Raw genomic sequence first — 16,335 nt, forward strand, 5'->3', positions numbered from 1 at the left:
GCTTTCCGTCTCTGGGCTGGGTCAGCCGTGGGGCAGGGGTGCCGGCCGGGCTCTGGCAGAGGGCAGCTGGGCCGCGCCCCGCACCGGGGGTGGGCCAGCCCGGCCCCCCGCCCTGGGAAGGCAGCAGCCCCCACGTTCCCCCTGCCGCGGGCGCACACGCCCAGGCAGCCCTGCTCGGCCACCGCCCCAGGCCCTCACCTGCTCCTCCGCACACGCTCCAGGGCGGGAGCCTGTAAGGCGTGGTGGAGGCGTGGAACATGCGGACGTCGTGGGGCGCCAGGAACTCCACGAACCTGGCGCCATAGAAGACATCCCTTTTACAGTGAAACACGGAGGCAACTTGGTCAGAGATGTACAGGATTTTCCCGGTGACCAGGGACACGGCGGCCGCAAACATACCCTGGAAGGAAGAAGCAGCTGCGTGAGGACAGCCTGCCCCTCCCCGAGGGGCACAGATTTTGGGGGAGGCCTCTGGGCCCCCTCCTCCAGCCCCCTCCTCTCACCTGGGCCGGCAGCCACAAACCTCTGCCAGCCCATCTCTCTCCCAGGGCGCGCAGGGTGGGGGTGGGGGCTGGGGGGTGCCGCCAGGGTCCTGCCCTGCTAGCTAGCGGCCCGAGCCCTGGCCCAGAGCTCCCAGGGGGTTCAGCTGCAGCGGGGGTGCTGGAGGAAGGAGATGGGAGGGATCAGGGAGTCCCACTCTGCAGACCAGTTTTGCCACGATTCCAGTAGGTCTGGGTCCCCACCTGCCCTGTGTCTGCTCTCTGAGAAGTAGGGGCACAGGGGAAGGGACAACTCGCTTCCCTTCCCCTAGAATCCAAGGGTGCCCCACCCTTATGGGGTGCTTAAAAATGCACAAGCTTTGGAGTCTCACGAGCTGAGTTCAAATCCCAGGCCCCCCGCCCCCCCCCCCAAAGTGAGCCTAAGGTCACCTGGTCACTGCTCGGTCAAGGCGGGGCTCGCTCCTACACACGCAAAGTTTGGGGGTAGATTGGCCATGAGAGAGGGAAGTCTCATGGAAAACAGCAGGAGTCTGCAACACAACTGCTCCGTGTGAATCACGGACTTTACGCTGTTGTTTTAAGGTAGGAGCTTCCGGAAATTCCAAACGCTGTTGCTATAAAGCCACGGGCTGAAGGTGAGCTTTCTGGGGGAAGACGTCACTCCTGTCAGACACTCACTGCGTTCTTCACGATGAACTCGGACGTGACACTCTCAATCTCTTCTATGGTGTAAGAGGGCACGTTGGCTCTGCAGGGGTGGTTCTCACTGGACATGAGCAGCTGGTAATACTCCTCGTTGGCTGCAGGAGAGACCAAGGCGGCGCATGAAAACGGCCCCACCTCCCCATGCTGGGGGCTCTACTCTTGTCATGAGAAAGGGGGCTATGCACACTATCCTCCTGGGACGCCCAGAGAACGGAACAGAGAAATGTGAAGGCCAAGCAAACGGAAGTCTGTTTTAGTTTTCCTGAAAAATCCGAAGACCTTTGATTACAGAACTTTTTAAATGGTAAGTACACATTATTTTAAATAATATGGGCACGGAGTTCCACCTAACCCTCACTTTGCCCACAAGGTCTTTAATCACGACACAACGCTGATGTTTCCTCTTGGGAAACCTGCTCCTCGGGGGTGTGGCGACGCTCCCATCCAGACAGACCCCCTGCTCAAAAACACGAGACGCGAGAAACCACACTGCAGCGGACTGCTCCGACAGAGCCAGTGCCCCTCATCCCTGGACACACAGCTTTTGAGGGCAGACTATCACGGGGCTGCCCACCCAGCACCTAAGGCTGCAGTCCCCAGGGAGGGGTGCTGGCAGACCCGCCCTTCAGGGAACCTCCTCCCCCTGCAGTTTGTGAGCATCCTTGGGTGGGCTGGCCGGGCATGGTGTCTGTTTTTACTGTATTAACCCTCACCAAACAGATACAGCCTTAGACAGGAGCCTGCAGAGAAACCTGGGGCTGCAGAGGGCACCCAGAAGGCCAGAGCACGCCAGCACACAGCAGAGCCCAGCCCTCCATGCTTGGCGCAAGCTCTCCCCACCAGACTACACCGGGCAGGCAAAGTCGCCCTTCTGACAAACGCTGTCCACGCTTCGTATCCATCATTATTAGTGAGAAGCCCTGCCCTGCCTGTAAGCTTGAGAGTAACTGATGATCACAGAATAAAGCCCACTGTTTGACCTTTATCTCAGCCTTCACAACTGTCCTGCTTTTACCCATGTTTCCAGTGTGTGGAGTCCACTGGGACCCCAGTGTGCGTGTAACGCACAAACCCAGGTAAAGTAGGTAGAGCAGGGGTGGGGTTCCCACACCTGCTGGGAAAGGACACCTCCCTCGTCTGCCCTAACGAGATGCTGGCCTGGCTTCTGTCTCTGCTTGCTGGTCAGAAGGGACCAAAACAGCTAAGAAATTCCTCAAAGTGCAGGAGGGGGTGGTTTCCCGTGTAATGAGAAAGGATTCACCTGAGTGTTCGCTGCTGTAAGATCAGGAATGCACATGTGGATACTCCCTCCAAGCTTCCTGCTGCTTCCTCTGACACACTGGAGGAAACTTAAAAACTCTCAAAGCTCACATCCCCATTCCCAGCAACAGACCGAAAGGCAAGGCTGCATGGAACATTCTGACCGCCTAGAGCTAAAGCATCCTGAGATGACCCCAAATGCAGGGGTCACGACCCAAGCCCCCAGGGATGGGTGTCTGCAGAAGAGTTCACCCAGCAGTCACTAGAAATGCTGGTACCTCCTCCACGGCAGTGTGTTCCTACCTGTCCTAGAGTCAGAGGCACCTGCAGTTACCTGAGACCCAGGAGATCGGGAGGGGGGCGCAGAGCACCTGCTCAGCGGAGTCCAGCTGCAGCAGCAAGTGAAGGAAGGAAGACTCGGTGTTGTTGGAAATTATTTAAGGGGCTTGGAGTTTATTGGAATGTCAAGCGTCTGAGCTTGATGATGCAAATATGTTGGAAACTGCAGTGTTTGTTCATAGATTCCTGCACTGCATCTACGAAGACTTCTGCACACGTGTTCTCAGGTGAAAGCCTTAGTCTAGACTACGGACAGTCCTAAAAGCTCTTACATATTCTGTCACCTAATAATAAGGCCCAAGCATGCCCACAAATGGGAACGGAATGTGGCCCGTGGAGGTCTTGCTAGTGATGGAAGTGCCCCAGTGCTGGAAGGAGGCGCTCTGCATGGCTTCCTGGTTGGAAGACAACTTCGATGGAAATTCACACCTTTCTAGACAAACAAGAAACGGACTGCCCAAGGTCTTAAATGCAGGAGCGCTAAAGTATTGTCCTGTAAGGATAAGATCTGGCAACAGTCTCCTTGGTATCTCCTCTTGTTATTTTTCAAAGGAGCGACCAGCCCTCAGCTCAACACTGTGGATGTTTTGCTTAAATTCCGTGCCGAGCTGCTCACACATTTCAGTGAACTCCAGCTCAACTCTGGCCTGAGTCTGGAGGACGCTGGGCTCTCCTGACCATGACCTGACCCCAGCCCAGAGCACAAAACCTTTACGCCATAAATACATTCCTTTTTATCAGCTGGTTTTCTACCCATTTTTTTTTTTTCTCCAGAAGTCAAGTACAGTAGAAAAGTTGTAAAGAATTAAGCCTTCTAGAATTTCCTTCTGCAATTTCTGGGTTGGGTTTTAGAAAGTTGACACAATCCAAGTTATTTCTACAAGTTCGGAACAAATACATAGGCCAACGTACCTTTCACCTGCTTCACACTCCTTAGCGCGTACTTCAAGGTGGCCAGCATGCTGGCTTTCCCCTTGGCCTTCTTGTCTACTGGCAGGTGGACCTTCAGCTCCTTCAGCGTTTTTATCAGCTCCTTGTGCGCATCTGCTTTGGTGGACCGCTCGCTGTTACAGCATTAAAGAAAGAGGCGATCACACGTTAACTTCCTGACTCCTCCTTCCTGCGCCTCTAGTCCTGCTTCTCAACCAGGCCACTAGGACGTCTCGGTTTGTGTGGTTCTCTGTGGAGCACTGTGGGACGTGTAGCATCCTTGGCCTTCTCCCCACCAGAGGCCAGAAGCACCCTCGCCAAGTGTGGCAACCAAAGATGTCTCCTGATGCTGCTACACATCTCCTGTGGGGAGACGGAATGCTCCAGCTGAGAACCACTGCGCTCACCCAACTGAGGGCTGCAGAAGTCCCTCCCCTGGGCTCTCTGCCCCCCAGGCTGGAGCTGGGCTTTGCCCCTCAGGGCTGGGCCTTCCTGCCCTGTGTCAGACAGAAAAGGATCGAGTGATGGAGATGACAGAGGACAGCAAACTGGTTTCCTGTGGCAGGAACGCGAATGAGGAACACGGCAAGACCTCAGACAGGAAAGACTTGTAAGGAGGAGCTCTCAACTTAAGGGTACAGAGATGGGAAGAAGATAAAACAGCTGGGCCCTTCCTGTTTAGAGCAGAGGGTGCAGAAAGAATGCTGGAAATCAGGTGTCAGGATGAGACAGCTAGGTGCCCACGCACCCAGGCCTGAGAGCTGGAGTTTGCTCCTGTGGTGATATGAAAATGTCTGTGGGGGGTGCCTGGGGGGATCAGTCGGTTAAGCATCTGCCTTTGGCTCAGGTCATGATCCCGGGGTCCTGGGATCGAGCCCCGAGTCAGGCTCCCTGGGAGCCTGCTTCTCCCTCTGCCTCTGGCCCTCCCCCTGCTCATGCTCTCTCTCTCCCTCTCAAATAAATAAAATCTTTTTAAAAAAGAGAGAGAAAAAATGTCTGTGGATGTGAAATTAAGGATACCTTTGTTACCAACACCTAAAAAGGGGGAGGAACGTTCCAGATGAACGTGTCTAGGATGCAGAGAAGGCCTGTGCAGACGGGGCTGGAGGGGCTCCAGATCCGGGGCATCATAAGGGGCCCTGAGCAGCTGGCGTCTGAGCGGGCAGGGCCGGCTCACAACCGAGACAGCTGCGCAGACCGATAGGTTCTAGCGGAGGCTTGCAAAATGTCACATCACCCCAAAACTAACCTCCAGTAACAAGTCTCCATTTCTCTGAGACCGTAAATCAAGGGACGTGTGACCGGCCTTACCTGCAGCCGCTTGCAGACATGCTGTGTTCGGACTTGGCCATCATGAGGCCAAAGGCATCGGGACTGTGAGCATGAGAAATAAAGGCCAGACTCAGAGGGCTGCATGCTCCAACCATCCCCTCATCCAACCAGGGACAACAATCCAGATTATCCCACACGTAGTAAGACAATTACGAAAAATATAAGGTTAAGATAAAGCCGGAGCATAAAACTTTCAAGTTTTAGGGACCGGGAGAAGGACTGACAAAGCAGGTTCATTTTCTATAGACCCCGGCTGCTAGCGGGGCCACGGGCTTGTCTGCTCCCGAGATCTTGCTATACTCACTCGGTATCTATCTATCGGCAATCAGAGAGTCAACATCAACAGCGGCATCATTATAGTAAATTTTAGTTCTCAGTTAATGAGATTTTTTTTAAGTGTTGAAAAACAGGGGAATCAAGATTTAAAGACCGCAAAAGCTATCAAACAACGGGATGAGATGCTGAGAAAACAGACAAGCGGCCAGCCTCAGCGGTCCGAGGGCCGCACCTACCCCGGGGGGACGACAGACGGCCCCATCAGCATCCCCAGCTCCTCGCCGCCCCGCGCATCCCGCCCCGGGGAGCGGTTCTCGTTGGTTTCGTTTCCGCTAGAGCCGCCGCTCATGTGCACGTCTTCCTGGAGCGGGGCTCCACGGGGCTCCTCGGGCTCCTCGGGCTCCTCGGCGGGGTGACCGCGGCTGGGCGGGTACTCGGCGTATCTGTTCATGTTGGCTCCACAACGAAGCTGGGAAAGAGAGAAACGTCGTCAGGCCTTGGCGAGTGCAGGGGGTCCCACAGCCACGCGTGGGATGTGTGCCGGGATCTGCTCCCACGTCAGGGTCTGTACCAGTCAGGGTCAATCGCGGTATTCTTTGTTCTTCCTCACTGAGCTCCTAGCTGCCATGAATTAGGAAGGCAGATGAATCCCGCGGCCACAGCCCCCAGGCATCAAGCTGCTGATGGCCTAGTCGGAGGTGACAAGAGCATCAGTGGGCACCTCCCAGCACGTGGGGAGCCTTGGGGAAAACGCAGATTCCCACTGAATGGCTGGCAGGGCCTAGGAACATGCATTTTACAAATCTCCCCAGGTGATGGGGAGGTCTTCCCCCCATCACGAGCTGCAGGAGACCCCAAGCGCAGGCTGTATGCAGGGGGATCCCCAAGACCAGGCTGCGGGCAGGGGAGACTTCAGGGAGAGAGGCGGCTGTGAGGCAGGCATTGCCTATGAAGAGGGCCGAGTGGGTGGGTGCCCTGACAGCAGCATGGGGGGTGCTAGTGGGGAGCGGGGGGTGGGGGCAGCACCAGGCCAGTACCAGATGAATGAACTTTGTTGCATTTGGACAGGTCCTCACCACTGTGCTACGTAGAAACTTTAATTTTGGCGTTTAGGGGCAAGAGGGTGGAGAGGGGCTGAAGTCAGAGCCAGAACAGCCCCAAGGCTTCTGCAATAATTCCGGGAGACAACCATGGGGATAAGCAGACAGGGAGTATGCAAGGTGGGAGGGGTTCACCCAGGAGCCTAAAGATGGGGAGAGAGATGTCCCCGGGAGAAGAGGACCCAGGATGGTGTCTCCTCAGGGTCCCAGCTCGAAGCAAAAGATGTCTGGGCCTGGAAGCTAGGCAGGTGTGGGAGGGGGGAAGCTGTTATTACCCTGGTCCTGGAGGGCAGGAAGAAGGGTTACTGAAACCAAACGAACCCAGACAACCTGCAATTTGGGGGAACAGAGCTGGGGGGACGTAAACCCTTGGCTTCTCTCTCCTCCTGACCTCAGTGGTCAGGAAGCCAGAAAGCAAGGGGACCCACTGGCTCAGTCCTGGAAGGCCAACCTTGGGCACTGAGCAGGGGACAGAAGATCGGAGGGCCCAGCAGCAGTGCCCTGACTGAGCTGTCTCCAGGGGCAGAATGTGCTCCACAGCTTCCGTGTGCTCTGAGAAACAGACCAGACACCTGGTTGATGGCGACAACCACACACACTCACTGTTCCACGTAACCCTTGTGATCACTGACCACTGGACACCACATAGCATACCACTGTCCGCTCTAGCCTGCGAATGAGGAAACAGGTCAGTGGCCACACAAGGCAGGTGACAGCCCTGGATCCTGCGCCCGCCTGCTCCTGAAGATGGGGACCCCTGGAGAATCCAACCACACTACTCTCTGGAAAACAACAGGTCTCAGTAGACCTTGTCTTGTTCATGAGCCAACAAACGGGAAAAAGCCAACACGAGTCCCCTGAAAAGATGTGCAGCAAAGACCAGAGGGACACGCCTGCATGGCATGGGGGACCAGCAGACTTAGGACAGCACTTACTCCGTAGCACAAATAAAAATCGAGAAATGGTGGATTCAAGGAAACAAGTAATGAAGGATGAGCTGAAGCCACAGAGTGAGATGAAAGTGCCACCTTCGAGTAGAGAATCAGGAAGACCAAGTCCAGAGTCAGAAACGAAGAAGATGACCTCAGAAATGCAGAGGACGAGTGCAAGGAACTTTGAGAAGCACCAAGGGAAAGAGCAATGACATCAGAGCTGTGTTTTTACCCGCGGGTAATAGCTCTTTCTGGAAGAGACACCACAACAGTGAAACAGAGACTCTCATGAAAGATACCCACCAAGAAAACCATCCTGGCCAAAGACAGATTTGCAACCGCCAGTCGAAGGACTCCTTGAACAGCACGCAAAGGTACGTGAAGATCCAAGCCTAGAGATGTCCCAATGTAAAATGATATTTTCAAGGGGAAAAAAAACTCTACCCACATCCAAACAGGAAAAACAAACAGGTTACCTACAAAGGATGGGAAGTCACTGAGTCCTGAGCAGAAGATACAGTCCACAGAGGTGATACGCGGAAGACAGTCTCCACAGCTGTGGTCAAAGGGAGCAAATCTCAGTGGAGCATACCTGCTCATCACGGCTTTAGAGAGCAGCATGTTACCAGGGTCCTGACTCACAGAGAACCCAAAGCCCCAGAACAGCAAAACACCTGACCAAAGTCAGGAACAAAACAAGCAAGTCTACTCCTCAGTCTTCATTTTGTTGGATTGCTTGTTTGTTTTTTAACATTTCAGGGATGTTCTAGCTGACTCAGTGAGAGCACGGAAAGTGCTCACTTTTGGAAAGAAAGAGACCAAAGACTAAGAATGCGCTGTTCCCACAAAGGAAAACACCAAAGATCCATAAACCTGGAGAGATGTTCAACCTCATTACTCATGAGGAAAACGCAAAGAATGAGGTCACCAAAAATTAACAGGGCTGATGGCATCCAGTGTCCACAGGGTGGGGGATTCGTGTGTTGTGGTCACTAACGGTCTTTCTGGACAGGACTCTGGGCATGTCCAGGACGATTTAGAATCTTCACCCTTCTCCCTGCTAGGAGGCCCCTCCACTCCCCAGGAACGCCTGTACGTGCGTACAAAGACCCATGAACATGGTGTACGGAGTGACAGAACTACCAAAGGACCATCTGCAGGGAGGCTGCTGGCATCCCATCTCAGGCACCCTATCCACCATGGGCACCCTGGCCCCACCCCAGTCCTCCGCTCCCCCTGGCTCAGAACACAGCCCCAGTCTGCATGAGGGTCTACAGCTCTACGAGGCCTCCCTGGCTGCCTCCTGAGAATCTCCTGCTGTGGCCTGCCTCCTCAGCCCTGACACTGAGCTCCAACCCCAGGGACTTTGCACTTGCTGCGCCGTGGTGCCCACGGGACCCATCCTGCAGACAGCTTGTCCATCCTGCACAAACAGCACTGACTTCTCCCCTACCTGCCCCCACATCCCCCGCCTGGCTTCCTGGCCTCCATGGTGCTGACCGCTGGACTCCACCTGATCTGCTGGAGCTTTAGCTGTCCTCTGCTATATCCCCGGAGCCCAGCACGTATGGTTAACGACATAAAGCCTGGGACATCTGTGCTAGGGGATACTAAGTACCTACTAAAGACAGGGAGACAAGACACATGGATAGAGGGAGCTTCTAGGACACAAAGGATCAAGTTATGGAACAATAAAGAACAACAACAGTGGGACAGACAGCATATAGGCAGGGCTGGACACCGTCTTCTGTTGATTAGCTCACTCCTTCAGCACATGGCGCTTCGGGCTGGTGGACGTCAGAGAATGGGACGGACGTCCTTCCTGCCCTTCTGAGCTTACGTTCCAGTGGGGAAAACAGATCATCCACAAGGGAATGGCATAGACAGTAGAAGAATGCTAAGCGCCACGGGGAAAGCAACAGAGCAGGGGATGAGGAGTGTTGTGCGGGAGAGGCTGAGAGCGCCGCCAGAGAAGGCGAGCGTACGGGCACCATCTGACCTTGCGCCTGAGCCCCCGTGTGTGGTGCTGATTCACAGCCCCTTGACCTCACTCTCCTGCAGGCCTGCGGCCACGGCGGGGTATACGCTCACCTGCTCCTCACAGCTTCACACCTGGGGCAGCCCAGAGGCTCTGGCCGTGCTGGCCACGCGTGGCCTTAGATGAAGCCCGGCACGATGGGGGTGGGCCCTTGCCTCCCCAGCTGCTGCCAAAGGGCCCAGTGAAGCAACTGGCCGGGAGGGAGAACACACTCTCCCGGGGTGAACTCTGGCCGTGGGGGATGGGAGAGAGGACAGGTCAGCAGGTAAATCCACCCCTCCATCCCTCCCTGGGATGGATTTCGGAAGCTCTTCTTTCTATCCTTCCTTCTTTGTCCTTGTCTTTTCTGATGAGCTTTTTGATGAGGCCCCTATGGGCTGAGAGACCACCCTGCATCCCAGCCTTCTCTACTTGCCTATTCCCTCATTCTTGCTGCCTGAGACTGCACCTCCCAGTGAAATGCTAGCCGTAAGTGTCAGCCCAGACTCTGCTTTTAAGAGAACCCAAGCGAAGACAAACTGAAGAGAATGAAAGAGTGGGCCAGGAAGGTGCTGGACGAAGAATATTCTAGGCTGGGCGGGGGGGGGGGGAGGGCAAGAATAAAGGTCCTGAGGCAGGGGCATTTGAGGAAGATGGACCAGTCTGGAGCAGAGTGGGCAAGGCAGAGGAGGGTGATATGGGGCACCTCACAGGGGCAGAGGCAGGACTCTGGCTTTATTCTGAGTGAGATGGGAAACTGAGTTCTGTGCAAGAAGATCTGACTTAAACTCTAACAGGGTTATAGGGTGGACACAAGGTGGAAGCAAGGAGACCTCTTAGGGGTCTCCAGTTGAGTAGAGTTGCCAAGGGGCTGCCCCAAGGGGGGCGAGGGCATTCTCTCCCTCCCCAGTACCCTGCACATCATCCATCTCATCCCACAGCCCTCCCCAGACAAGCAGCCTCTGTGAGTGAGATGTGAAGGCTGAGGGGTTACGTAGCCGCCCTGGATGGTAAGGGCATCAGCGGGTTCCACTGCTTCCTGGCCCTGTGATCTCGGGCAAGTCCCTGAGCCTCCTGTGCCTTGTTTCCTCCTCTAGCGAGGTGGCAGCACCCCTGTCTCTCGGGGGTTGCTGGGAGAGCTCAGTGACAGTGTGTGCCAAGTGTCTGGAATGCAGTCGTGGCCGACAAAGGCTGAGCTTTCATCATCACTGCCAATCACTGCAGGAAAACAGACGGGGTAACAAAATAATTTTTTTAAAGAAAATATTTCACTGCCACCAGAGCTGTCTCTGGCTTGTGTTTAAAGGACAAGGAGCTCAGCTAGCCACCCCCAACTCAGGCAATGAAGACATTCCCTGGAAGGAGGCATCGCACACTTCGCTTCCATGCACGCCCCAGGGGCTTGTCTCTCAGCTCCTCAGAGAACTCCCAGCTTTGCCACCCTCCCGGACCCTGGGAGCAAGTCTGAGTAGGATTCATTGAATAGAAGTCACAAGATTACCTTAGGCAGAAGATAAATCTTTGCAAAGAGGGCCAGACAAGCATGGCAGAAATGTGAAACAACAAACCAACCAAACCACCTGAAACTTCATCATTCCAGAAACTGCATCGCTCAGCACCACTGGCTCTAATGGACCGACCTTATTTTGCCAAGTTGACAAAACCAACTTGCTCATCAAAGCAGGCTTTGCCTCCTGCCTTCCACAAAGGTTTATGGAGCAGCGGCTTGTGCCAGCACTGCCAGGACCCCGGGGATCCCTGGGCAAACCTGTTTCCACCCCCGGGAAGAGGTGCTCATAGTCTGGGGCACCAGGGGCCCCAGAAAGGAAAGGACAGCCAGGCTGAAAAGGGGGCTGCTGGGGAAGCTGGGGTGCACCTGTCCCTAGAGTCCCCTTGCTGCCCCCCGGGGCAGACGTCCGCCCTCTGGCTCTGCCCCAGAGAATGGGCAGACTGAAGGGAGGGAGCTAAGCTTGGACCCCGCTGCTGGTCATGTGACCGCGCCTTACTAGTGAGGGTTGCCTTGACTGGACACAGGAACATTTAGAAAGTACAGTCCACAATGAGATCATAGTCTGGGGTGGGCCTCCCAATGATACGGGAGGGGGAGGAAGTGGGAGGGGGCATGGAAGGAGGGGGGCTGAGAGCCAGCTCGTTAAAGCTGGCTGATGAGTTCATGAGGGTTCATTATGCCATGCTCTCTACTTTCACATGTATTCATAGTTTCCATGATCAATAGTGGAAAACACTGGGAATGAAAGCACAGCCTGGTCCTCAGTTCCACCCTCCACTACCACCGCCAGGACTCCGGGACAGGTGAGGGCTTCTCACGCTCAATGCCCGTGACCCGAAGGGGGATTTACCACATTTCTTTGTGGAAATCAGAAGTCGGTGTATGTGTGGTTCAATCGCTTGAGGTGATCAATTTTTTGAAACAGAAGTATAAGATCCAGAGAAGTCTTCAATCGATCTATGCCCACAAACTGAGTACACTGGTGTACCTAGCACCCAGCTCTGGAGGCAGAACCCTACCAGTCCCCGAGGCCTCTGGTGGCCCTCCAGCCATCATGCACCCCCAGGGTCACCACCAGCCTGACTTCTGACAGGCTGGTGAATTCTGTCTGTTTTCACACTTTACAGAACAGGGCTCCATAGTGTGGACTCTGTGTCTCAGAGCCCATGGTATTTTATAGCCCCAAATATTGTAACGTGTTTGCTCCTTCCTGGTAGGAGCCAATTCCCTGAGGCCAGCCTGCTGTAATCTGGAGAAAATGTTTGTCCTGCTAAATAAACACCCGCGCTCTCCATGGCAACAGCTGGGTAACTGAGGAAAACGCCGTCCAAATATGGAAGGGAAGAAGGCAGGAGAGATGCATGTCTCGGCCTCACTAAGACTCCTTTGGATTCTCTCAACTCTGTTTCCAAAGCCTCAAATACGCATAAGCGTGAGATTTCAAACAGCGATAAGGCAAAAAACGTCAGCTTCCTGGCTTCAGCATCTAGGGAAGGAGCTAGTCTGGGTGCCCATGAACACCTGAGCTGTTCCCACTATTCCCTGTCGCCCGGCAGGAGCCCCCGGAGCCCCCAGGGCCACTCAGGACTGGCACCCCCTCCACGGCTGCCTGCCTTGATAATGCCCGTGACCGGTCCTCGCTGCCCGCTCACCTACTGCTTCTGATTCCCTCTAGACTAGGAAGCACAGTAACAAGCTTGTTACAGACGTGGGGCTTAGAGAGTTCAAACCACAGGCTAAAAAAGTAGCTCAGGGGGCGGAGGCTCCTGTCCAGACCCCCCTGACTCTCTGCTGGATCTGCAGGTGGGCCAGCTTCCCAGGGGGTGGGGGCACAGAGCAGATGCACAGTGGAGGGGTTATGTGTCTCCTCTTAGTTTTGCCCATGAAGGCAGTTTTCAGCGTCCCTCTCTTCTTTTGACTAAATGCCGAGAGGTCCTGCCAGCCACTCAGTGACCCAACAGAGCCTGTGGTTGCTGAGGCCCGGTGAAGTTACATCACCACTTAAAAAAAGAGCCATGCCCACCAGTGTTTTTCTGAAAGTTTAGTGTGTGCATGAGAAACAGCACAAATGAGGGGAACCTTTGCTGCTTCCTTCGAAGCATGGCAGATGTACCTCACAGGGGAACGTCATGTGACCTAAAGTCACATCAGACACCTCTGTCCCCTGCGCAGGGGCCTGAGGAAATCATCCATAGAGTAACCAGAATCCAAAAAGTCCCGGGAGATTGCCCAATCTGAGCCCTGCCGTGCAGATGAGGAAACTGAGGCCCAGAGGGGTGGCTGAGTCACCCCTCTCTGCCCAGCACCCCAGCCTCCACAGAAAGCCAGGCTGCATCAGTTCTGTACTGGTGAATCACACCAAGATGCCGGTGACAGATAACTGTGGACACCCACAGTGCCATCCCGGCGCTGGCATATCACAGAGCTTCCACTTAAGAAAAGAGGAGCCCCTTTCCTCATTCTACTCATACACCTTACAAGAAGTGATTAACCTTGTATGCAAGAACTCAAATTTCCAGTTAAAGCCCTCACATAGAGCCCTGTTCATTCTCAGCCAAACGCAGCCCGGGGCAAGAAACCCCAAATGGGGCTAGAGGGTGGGGTGTCTCCCCTTTGCAGCCAGGGAGAAGGCAGTGGCCCCCAGTATCAGACATGGGAGGTGAGCAGGATTCATCGAGGGGCTTCTACCATGGTGCTGGGGTTCTTGACATTTGGGGGACCTGGGGCTCCTCCCCCAAATTCTAGCCCACTCAGATTCAGCACCCAATTGCAGGCTTTTGCAGAACCTCTGAAGCTCATCCTGACCCAGATCAAGACCCACAGGATGATGGAAGGACCTTGGAGACAACCAGGGCCTGGGCCTGGTCCTGCCATAGTGTATGCCCAGCAGGTATCAGGGGCTCAGTTTCCTAATCTGTCAAGCCAAGGTATTACCCTGGATGATTTCCAGGGTACCTTCTGGCTCTGTTGTGTGAATCAGCTTTCCAAACTGCTTTCTTTTGTGTAGGTTACAGAAACTCTGGCAACCGGGTTCTCATCCCTTACCTGGCCTTCCTGGAGCACTTAAGCAGGCCACTACCCGCCCCTGGTCCATGTCCGGGCCTTGGCAGCCACGGTACACCCTCAAAAGATGGTGTGATTACTGCATCACAAAGTGGGACCCCCTTCTCCTCAGTCTGGGGTGAGGGAATAAATACAGGGAGGTCCAGGGGAGGCAAAGGGGGTGAACCTTGGGTGGGACCTCCCTGCCCACAGGGTTCTAGGCCTGGCTTGGAACAGGAACTTTCTTGTCTCTCTGCTCACCCAGTCCACAGGACCCGTGGGCTGTCCGGGTAACGCTCCTAGACCAGTGCCCATCAATGGCCCTTCCCCAGCCTGAGACTTGGCTCTCTGGCCTCAGAGCAGGAAACCAGCTCCCCAAGGGGTCCTGCCTCTTCCCAGGGACAGTTGCACTGAACCTCAGTTGCCTTAGTCTTCCCGGACCCTCGCCCCATGGGGCGCAGGGAGGAGTGGGAGGGTCCAAAGAAAATCATCTAGAGAAGGACAGCCCCGTGCGGTAGTCACTCAGTAGCTCCATGACCTTACACAAGTTACCTAACCTTTCTGGACCTCAGTTTCTCCATCTGTAAAATGTGGATAACAGTACTCACCCCACCCCACCCCCAGGCCGGTTTTAAGCGGAGAAGGAGTCACATGGCAGAAAACTCTGGGATCACGCCTCAGTGGGCTGCAGGAGCGGCCGCCGCCCGCCGGGAGCCCGGCCGCCGGACCCCAGACCGCCGGGCCCAAGGCCCAGCGGGGCGGTTACGTAACCAGCCAGCCGGGCTGCCGGACCTCAGCCGGCGCCCCAGCCTGGCGCCCGCCGGCCCGACTACCCACCCCGCCCGCCGCGCTGCGCCCTCACCGAGCCGCGTCCCCTCCGGTCCGCGCGTCCGTCCGCGCGTCCGTCCGCGCGTCAGTCCGTCCACCCCGCCGCCGCCGCCAGCCGCCCGTAGCCCGCAGCGCCGCCGCCGCTGTCACATAGTGGAAAACGTGACTGCGCGCGCCGTGCCCGCCCCCGGCTGCCGCTATTGGCCGAAGCGCAGCCTCATCTGCATACTGGGGGGGCCGGACCTGCGAGCACCGCGTGTCCATTGGCTGCAGCGCCCGTCGCTCTCTTTACATAAGACGCACATGGAATTCCATGTTCACCGCGTCGGTTCCTCAATGAAGACGCGAAGCGCTCGTACCCCCTCCTCGTCCTCCCGCGTGGTCCCTTCCACTTCCGGCCTCGGCACCTTCCATTCAAGACTGCCGGCGTCCGCGGGCTTCGGGAGCGCCGAGTGGCGCGTACCACCGCGGGCCCGGGGGAGCTGGGCGCGGGCGGGGACCGGCTCCGGGGCACCTCGGTCCGGCCGGCCGGGCACCGAACGCTCGCTGAGGCCCAGGCCCTGGAAGGCTGCCACGTTCGGCAACGGGCCCGAGGCGCGCCCCCGCGAGAGACTCCCTGCGGACTCTTTCATTCACTCATTACCATTCATTCATTTACTCACTCCCATTCATTCTCCACTGGGCGCTGAAGCTGCCCGGGGACCGAGCCGAGGCCGCGGGGCAGGAGCGCCCGGTGCAAGTCCAGCGGGCCTCCGAGCTCCACGCTCGTTCCACGTCTGCCGGGAGGGACGGTCAGCTTCCAAGTGGCCTTTCTTCTTTTTGAGATCACGTGTCGCAATTTTTGATTCAGCAAATAGGGTCATTTTTACCAGGAGGAGGTACAAAAGAAATAAATGAGGTGCTCCCAACCACGTCATTAGGGAAAAAGGACCGGCTCATTCCTGAAGAGGGAACGTAAATAGTCGTTTGGGCGGTGTGGATCACAGATTAATGAAGGCCAGAGTTATCCGCAGAGGGCCCGCGGAGGACGCGGCGCTTGAAGATGGGCACCGAAAGGCATTTGGAAAAGGAAGGTTTTCAGAAGGCACAAGCCCCAGAGACACACGGGCCAGGGGCGAAGGGCTCTGGGAGACGGTGCTGGATCTGGAGCATCCTGGCTGTGGCCATTTTTCTTTCAGTAAGCATTGTCTGGGGCCGGTCAAGCCCGAGGTTTCTGTTCAAGGCACCAGGAGACAGTGGAACTTCCTCTCAGACCGGCTGGAGGCTTGAGACCTGCTCGTAGGACATGAAACAGCATGCAGCCTCCACGGCAGCTCAGCTGCAGCAGGCTCTGAGAATGCAGGGCCCCAGCAGGGACGGTGGGCTGGCTGGGCTCTGAAGGGCAGAAGGGGCCTCTGGCATCTCCCTCCATTGGTCCTGTTCTTCCTGCGGGCAAACCCACACTCAGGACCTCCTGTGTTGGAGCCACTTCTTTCCTTCTCCTTGACAAGATGTGTATGCAACTTTGTCAGACCCAGATGCAAACTGGGGCAAATAAAGTTCATCAGGACAGCCCTTCCCACAG

The 16,335-nt window shown here is 55.9% G+C and overlaps 1 protein-coding gene across 4 annotated transcripts in view; it reads right to left on the minus strand.

Moving 5' to 3' along the window:
• PER2 (period circadian regulator 2) overlaps window positions 1-15,538 on the minus strand; it is a 39,604-nt gene extending 24,066 nt beyond the window's left edge. The window contains exons 1-6 of one of the 4 annotated variants that reach the window (XR_013447441.1): window positions 15,434-15,538; window positions 5,579-5,811; window positions 5,046-5,108; window positions 3,717-3,868; window positions 1,179-1,300; window positions 199-400 (exon numbers count right to left, since the gene is read on the minus strand). Coding sequence is in view for 3 of the 4 variants with exons in the window: in XM_036086468.2 (XP_035942361.2) it covers window positions 199-400; window positions 1,179-1,300; window positions 3,717-3,868; window positions 5,046-5,108; window positions 5,579-5,811; window positions 15,434-15,439 (778 nt within the window). In the remaining variant the exon portion in view is untranslated. Of the gene's footprint in view, window positions 1-198; window positions 401-1,178; window positions 1,301-3,716; window positions 3,869-5,045; window positions 5,109-5,578; window positions 5,812-14,805; window positions 14,939-15,433 lie in introns of those variants that run through there. The other 3 variants (XM_036086468.2, XM_036086469.2, XM_078071538.1) reach the window with 3 other exon arrangements.
• Window positions 15,539-16,335: the final 797 nt, after the last annotated feature.

The sequence above is a fragment of the Halichoerus grypus genome, chromosome 4 (assembly GCF_964656455.1).
Source record: "Halichoerus grypus chromosome 4, mHalGry1.hap1.1, whole genome shotgun sequence".
NCBI classification, from domain to species: Eukaryota; Metazoa; Chordata; class Mammalia; order Carnivora; family Phocidae; genus Halichoerus; species Halichoerus grypus.